This window comes from Sinocyclocheilus rhinocerous, unplaced genomic scaffold (genome assembly GCF_001515625.1).
Source record: "Sinocyclocheilus rhinocerous isolate Xijiao unplaced genomic scaffold, SAMN03320098_v1.1 scaffold1053, whole genome shotgun sequence".
NCBI classification, from domain to species: Eukaryota; Metazoa; Chordata; class Actinopteri; order Cypriniformes; family Cyprinidae; genus Sinocyclocheilus; species Sinocyclocheilus rhinocerous.
The window spans coordinates 1,254,716-1,262,464 of record NW_015638958.1 but is presented as its reverse complement, the minus strand read 5'-3'; the positions used below and the strand labels follow the sequence as shown (position 1 = coordinate 1,262,464).

Here is a 7,749-nt window from a genome sequence, read left to right as displayed (position 1 = left end):
GTGTGTGTGTGTGTGTGTGTGTGTGTGTGTGTGTGTGTGTATGTATGCACATGTTTGTAGTTTCTCAACATTTCACAATACTGCCTATTTGAACGGATTTCCTCATAATTAGATGCTGCTTGGTTCAGTGTCATATGAAACCCTATGTGAAGCAAATGATCAAATAATACGACAGTACAGTATGAAGCAGATGTGCAATTTAAGCGCACGTGCCTCATCTCCTGACGATCTTAAGTCACCTTTTTTATTGGCTAAAGATGCAGCATTAGTCTCAGTGTGTCACAGGCCATTACAGCCGGGATCTGACACCCCATGATCAATACCATGAGCTACGTCGATCGTCTCATCCTCTCGTCCTCATTGGCTGAGCGCATCCAGAGGAAGGCCCACCTCAAGATCGTAGTGTAAAATTTCCTTCCACGATATTTCGATCTACTACGCAATTGAAGCATAAGGACTAAGAAGGTGCTTTAAAAGGTACGTTTTAAATGTCATTACACGTCCACGAGGCTCAAACGCAGTTGTTTACATTAGCATGAACCGAGATCGTGTGAAAATACTAACGCTGTGCTCGTAAGGACACAAAACACCGTGCACATCGATGGAAACGAGTATTCGCGTGCTTGTGTGCCAATTAAAACATTGCATGTTGAATTTTGTATGCAACCTGATGATAAAACACGCAATTGTTTTATTTTATCCGTGTCGTGTCTAGCACTTCTTCAGTGTGAGGACATTGGAGAGGTGACACCATATTGTAAAGGAGAAGTGCAAGATTCATCTTTGTTTGCGTTTAAATGAAACACTGTCAGTAATGTGTCGACACACATTGTTCTTCATTATAGCAATGCATTCGTTAATATATAAAGCAAAAATGCATGTGCCATTTTTAATTTACACAAGCCTTAAACTATGTCTCTCAGCACCCCGTATATATGCTCAGTATAAAATGAGCCGTTTGAGTAATAATTAATGAGTTTGTGAACATCTCGAGGACACCTCGTGCTGTTAAAGCTGAAAAATAACGTCAGCTGATGGTGTGAATGTTCTCATCTCATTGTGTGTGCTTGTATGGGCGTTTTATCTTCAGGGAAATTAGACTCCTTATTGTACGACTGACAGCCTGCTATTAGCACACACACTTGCTCTCAATTCCAAATTAACCCACATTTGTTATATACAGTGCAACAGAAACCCTGTTTCATTGCCTTCATTGTGCACTGCTACATAACTTACTCTCTTGGATGCAGAGGGGCCAAGATGGATGTTTTAATGAAGGGGCTTTCTAAAGCTAAAGAAGGTATGGCAGTGGCCGCGGAGAAGACCAAGGAAGGTGTTGCGGTGGCTGCAGAGAAGACCAAGGAAGGCGTGATGTTTGTGGGTAAGACATGGAGCATATAACGCTGTTTTTTTTAATGCATGCATATCACGAATCAAGCGTGAGCTCAGTGGGAGTGGGAGGGACCATGAGGCTCAGAGCCTGAGGGCCAGGAGGGGGTTGCTATCTGTTTCACTGCCGCTTCTCAGAGCATCACTATAGGTTCAGCCACTATTGTGTAATTTTATGATTGGCTGGGATATTGGGTGGGGTTTTCCAGGCCTCTTACGTCTACCACTTAGTACTGAATTCTTTTTCTTTAAGAGCCATATAGAGCCACATTTCTTGTGTACATTGTGGGTGTTTTTGGATATGTTCACATCTCTAAGGTCTCTAAGGACCTTTAGAATTATTTTAAACAACATTAGATACAATTTTTAGAATGATGATTATTAGAAATTCAGTTTGGCCTCATATTAAGACAGAATAAAATTCATTCTAATTATTCTTATAAATTATTTGTGGAAAGCACTCTACAAATAAATTTGAAATTAAATTGAAATATCTTTAAATATATTTCAATAATTTATTTTGGTTTATTTAATTTTATTTAAACATGTTGTCTTTTAGACATAACGCTTACCTTTCTCAAACAATATAAATGGGTTTTTATGCATTAAAATATATAGCTGCCTTTTTATTTTAAAAAGGTGGTCCTTTCCAATAGTAGCATCATTTTTGGGGTCCTTAGCAATCAAACATTTACATGGAAAAATATAACTTTTGCTTATTACCTGATATTAATTTCTTACCTAAAATCTTGATGTTGAATATAATAAAAGGTTATGTTATTTGCCAGTGTTTTAAAAGTAAATGTTAAACCCCTGGTTTATTCTGTAATGAGTTTATAATGATATTACTCAAGTGATTTCCCACAAAAATATAGAAATATATACAATTATAGAAACAAACATTTTTATCAATAGCCTGTATCCTAAAATATTTTAAAGTTTTGAAATGAAATATTTATTTTCAAATATAGTTCATTAAATAGTGATTGTACTGTAAAAGTTAATGTAAAATGTTTTTATATCAAGGGTCCTTGAGATGGAAAGTTGTCAAAAGATTGCAAAACCCTCCTCTGTAGATGTTTCCAATTCACGCGGTTTGTTGTGCACACTAGATCGCTCATCTTTTCAATATTGCTCACAGGAGAATGCTTATGTATGTAAATATGATCATAGTTGGCCTACTGCAATATATTTCACTCTAATAACGAATGCTGTGACAGTCCTGTTTGCATACTCATTTCAGTGGTTGTCATCACTCTTTAGCACACAACCTCATGAAATGGCCAGTTTAATCATCAATGGATTTTACATCTGGAAAATTAAAAGCACTCATGATACTGGACTGATATTGATTCTAGTATAACATAAACTGCACAGAGAAAATCCATTTCATGTAACCTGATCTTATAAGGGGATTCTTAATGTACACGCTAATTTGAGAGTGAAATAACACCGTGTGAGATGGTTGACTTCTGGAGCCGGTCCAGCATCTCTCTGATCTCCTATCGGGTTGGAAAAAAGCCTTACAGGCCACATGTCACACAATTCCATGAGCTCATATACCTCTATACACACAGCGCCCATGAAAACGAGCTCTTCATATAAAAAACAGACAAGAGTGACAGTCCAAATCCTTTTATTGTATAGCATATAGAGCTGAAAGAAAGGCAAATTGTCTTTCCAAGCATGTCTGAAATGATTCTAGCTTGCTCATCTTGTTGCCGTGTGCTTTGATCAGTAAGACGAGACGTTGATCTAGTCTGTTGACCTGCTGTAATTGGAGACTGAGAAAGCATTTGTGTTTAAGTGCCCAGCGCAAACACTCATTCATGCTCCTCTGTTCTGATGTTGGGATGAATGAATAATAGAATCCCTTCATATAAAAACCTCACATCTGTGCCACCAGCATCCCAGAGAGAGACAGTTAGCCCAGATACCTCAAGCCCATCTGCGGTTGCTTTGCAGATCGTCTTGTACGGTTGCTGTCATTTCCTTTGCGGTGAACACAAGGTTGCACTTACGTCGGACAACCACAGTGACCTGGGACGGCCTTATGGGAGTGTGTTTTAGCGCGTGGAGGAGGGGCGACGGTAGCTGATAGGTTCTTGTTCCACCTTGGACAGCAGCTGCACGATCTCACACTCCCTCACGCACATGCGCCACCAACCCATCTGAGGATAGATTGAAGAGGAAGAGGCTTCTGCTAATGTCACACTGGCTCGTTTTGTCCCACTGCTATTATGCTTCTCTAATTTCCTGTCCGTTTCACATTTATTTCCTGAGTGGCTTCTCATCCTCATATCGAGCTGTATATTCCCTGCTGTATATTTAGTGGTTATTGGTTATTGTTTATTATGCCCTCACACCATTTGTGCTCCATACATGATACCTCAAATTGTGTGGCTTGTTGGATATAAAAAAAAAAATCTTACTATATTATATATATGAGACACATACATCTTGTTTATTTTTACTACTACTGAATAATATTTTATATTATGTTTTAAATGTTAAAAAATGGTCAACAGTAATGCAATAGTGCATTTTTCAATTTGCTGTTTGTGCAAATAGGAATGCATAAATAATATTTGTTTAATATAAGTTTGGGGTCAGTAAGAGTTTTTTTTATCTTTTTTTTTTTTTTCAAAAGAAGGCTGCATTTGTTTGACCAAAATTATAATAAAAACTGTAATCTTGATAAAAAATTTTACAAAAATAAATAAAATTTAAAATGAATGTTTTCTGTTTTAATATATTTAAAAATGCAATTTATTCCTGTGGTGACAAAGCTGAAATTTTCAGCATCATTACTCCAGTGTCACATGATCTTCAGAAATCGTTCTAATATGTCATTTTGAAGCTCAAATAACATATATTATTATAAAAACAGCTGATTCATATTTTTGTGGAAACTGCTGCATTCTTTTCATTATTCTTTGATGAATAGAAAGGTAAAAAGAACAACATTATTTTAAGTATAAATGACAATGTAAATGGTCTTTTCTTTTACCAACTGTTACTGTTGCTGTGATCAATTTAATGCACCCTTGCTAAAGAAAAAGCATTAATTTATTTCAAAAATGTGTATATATAATATATTCTGCATTCCAAACCCATTCCAAAAACATAAATAAATAAAATGAAATGAAACAAACACGATAGTAGCAACACAATGGAAAAAAAAATTCTAGAAGCTCTTAACAACCACATTTCAGAAAAATGTAGTAAAATTATAGACATTTCCTTTAGTGATAGATTAGTCCTGATAAAGCCCTTTTTATCTAAAATTATACTTTTGTTACACTGTGCATTCATGAGCAAGTCTTTCCCATTTTAAGAAGCAAATTATAATGACTCAAGTGCTGTAGATGAAACACATCAGCTCTAGCTCTAATGAGTCACGGGTGAATGACTCTAGTTAAAACATCTTTTTGCTCAAGAGTAATTTCTCCTCTCTCTTGTAAGAATCATACTCAGACTGAGACACAGAGTGCCATTTGCCATTTCAGTATATGGTAACTCCCTTCCTAGGAAGTGTTTCTGAGCTATAGTTCACTCAAGCAGGGCGGTTAAGGTGACAGGTCTGAGATACAGGTTCTATTAGCTCTAATGATTTTCCAGTGAACCTTTAAATGAAGCTACTCTGGAAGTTCCAGGCTTGTATTTCACATTGTCTTTCTACTCATTACCTGTCTGTATCATGTACCTACTTTCAGCCTTATCGCAGTTCCTTCAGAGGGGCTAATTTAATGTGTGTTTCCGTATTGTTATGGGCTGTGTAAATATTTTTTTACAATATTCTTTTGTGTGCTTGCAGGCAGCAAGACCAAAGACAGCGTTGCAACAGGTAAGGTGATTCTGCAAATTGTTCTTTAGTCTTTAGTCTTTTAAATAATGAATACGTCTCATTTAATGTGTTCAAAGGGCATGGCTTACAGCCAGTAAATGGAACCGAGACAAATAGTTCTGTGCCTAGGTGATATTTCAGAAGGTTATTTGTCTAGGACAGATGTAATACTAGAAAACTAGAGTGTTTTTCAGTATGATTAACTGAAAATGAAAAATATAAAAAAATCTTACACTTATTTTAGTTCAGCTAGTTTCCAAGGTGTAATTTCTATTTTATTTTATTTTTAAATTGAAGTACTACAGTAACAAAAAATTAACTTTATTAAAAACTGATAAGAACTACATAGGCATATTTAAAACAAAAATTGAAAAAATTACAAAACACAACAAAATTACTAAAACTTTAATTAAATTTTAAATGAAAACAGAAAATATAAAAAAACTAATTCAGAATTTTAACAAAAACTTTAATAGTATATTAATGTACAGTGTATACTGTATATAATGCATTATAAAGTGATTCTCAATTAATGCCTACTAATATTTATGTTCTTGTAAATAATTTTAAGCAGTTATATTATACATTATATTAATATAAAACACATGATCAACAACCAATTTCATGAATACAATTTAATAATTGTATAATAATTTAAATAAATAATTTCATTTTTATTTTCTTGTGTTGCCAAATAAATATGGAATTTCTGACTTAGAGTGATGTGTCTCTGTTGAAAATGGGTTGTGTATGTGTTTAAAAACGTGCTGTGTTCTATCATTGGGCAGTGGCTGAGAAGACAAAGGAGCAGGCCTCTCAGCTGGGAGGAGCTGTGATGTCTGGAGCCGGAAACATCGCTGCTGCCACCGGCCTGGTGAAGAAGGACGAGTTCCCCAGTGACATGAATGTATGTTCTTTTAAATAACATTATATGTCAGTATTATTACATATTATTATATACCATTCCATGATTATTCTTTTAAAAAGTCGATTGTAAAAATGTGCAGTTTACTTAGTTTATTTAGCTATTTACATTAAGGTAGGAGCTATTTCTACCTGATCATCAAACCCTTAAAAAATATTTTTGATGTAATGTAGTCAGGTTGATTCAATCATAATATTTTTAGACTTTATATTTTAGGTTACATGACAAAACATTTTTAACATTGAAAATGTGTCACATTTCTGATCAGTTTTACTTATTAATAGGATAGAAAATGTAATGAACACTACACTGTTAAAAAAAAAGATTCTTTGAAATTGTTCACAAAACAAAGATTATTGAAGTATGTTTTACACAAAAAATTCCAGTCTTTCGACTTACAAATTTCATATTTAATTCAATGTTACTTGCTGTTAATTTTTCGGTATAGTAGCTCAACATGCACATGACCATCAGACATGGGTATGTATTATTCCATGAGAAATACACGATACTAGAAAAAATAATAAAGTCTCAGTGACTGGATGAATATCAGAAGGCTGTACACCTCATACACTCACCTTCACCTCATAACACATGACACATAATGGAGGGCTGCCCATCCCACAGGGAATATCGTGTCTTACTTTGTGCTTCTGTCCTGCTGAGCCCCCTCTGCCCCCCCCATTCTCTCTCGCTCTCGCTCGCTCTCTCGACCTTGCCCAAGGTCACTTAGCACTTTGAACAGTACTTAAAAATGCACTATGGGAGGAGAAGTCAGCCAGTCTTCAAACTTAAACAGATCTGCTTTAGTTTAAACAAACTGTTGATTTCAGAGTGCTCTGGGTTTTGACCAATAGTGGTATTCGTGATAGATTTGCATGTGTGGTCTTCCACGGATTTTCTCCACCAGGCTTAAAAATGAGTCTCGTCCTTTGTGGTGACTCAGTAATCTCATAAATCACTTAGAGGGAAAATCAGTGTAAGAAGCTTGCAGCATATGTGCTTGTGGTGTTTACAGTTATGTGTGTGTATGAAGCCTGCTGGAGCCGAAGAATAAAAACACAATGCCACTGTCATTGATTTTAAAGCTCTAGTGCTTCGGCTAAGCCGTCATCATCCGAATGATTTGGAGTGCAGCTATTGTCATAAGGAAAATGTGTGATGGCTGGTTTAAGTGTGTAGTTTAGCGGTTTTGAAAAATGTGAAAGTGTGTGGGTGGTCAGTGCTAACTGGACTGTGCCATTTGTGTGTGTGTGTGCGCGCGTGTTTTTGTGACAAATGAGGACATAAATTTGTATAATGACAAGGGTATGACATAGGTATTACAAGGAGAAGGTGACTTTTCAGGACATTACTCCATGTCCCCACTTTTCAAAACACATATAAATCACACAGAATGGAGTGTATTGAAAATCTGAAATAGCACAAAGTTTCCTGTGAGGGATAGGTTTAGGGGTAGGGTTGGTGTAGAGCAATAGAATATATGGTCTGTACAGTAGAAAAACCATTACGCCTATGGGATGTCCCCACTTTTCACAAAAACAAACCTGTGTGTGTGTGTGTGTGCGTGTGTGTGTGTGTGTGTGCG

General features: G+C 35.8%; 1 protein-coding gene across 2 annotated transcripts in view; it reads left to right on the top strand.

The window, feature by feature from the left end:
* The first annotated feature begins 326 nt into the window (after positions 1-326).
* LOC107750355 (beta-synuclein-like) overlaps positions 327-7,749 on the top strand; it is a 15,702-nt gene continuing 8,279 nt past the window's right edge. For both annotated transcript variants that reach the window (XR_001641133.1, XM_016565707.1), the window contains exons 1-4: positions 327-477; positions 1,251-1,381; positions 5,207-5,236; positions 6,025-6,143. Coding sequence is in view for 1 of the 2 variants with exons in the window: in XM_016565707.1 (XP_016421193.1) it covers positions 1,261-1,381; positions 5,207-5,236; positions 6,025-6,143 (270 nt within the window). In the remaining variant the exon portion in view is untranslated. The remainder of the gene's footprint in view (positions 478-1,250; positions 1,382-5,206; positions 5,237-6,024; positions 6,144-7,749) is intronic.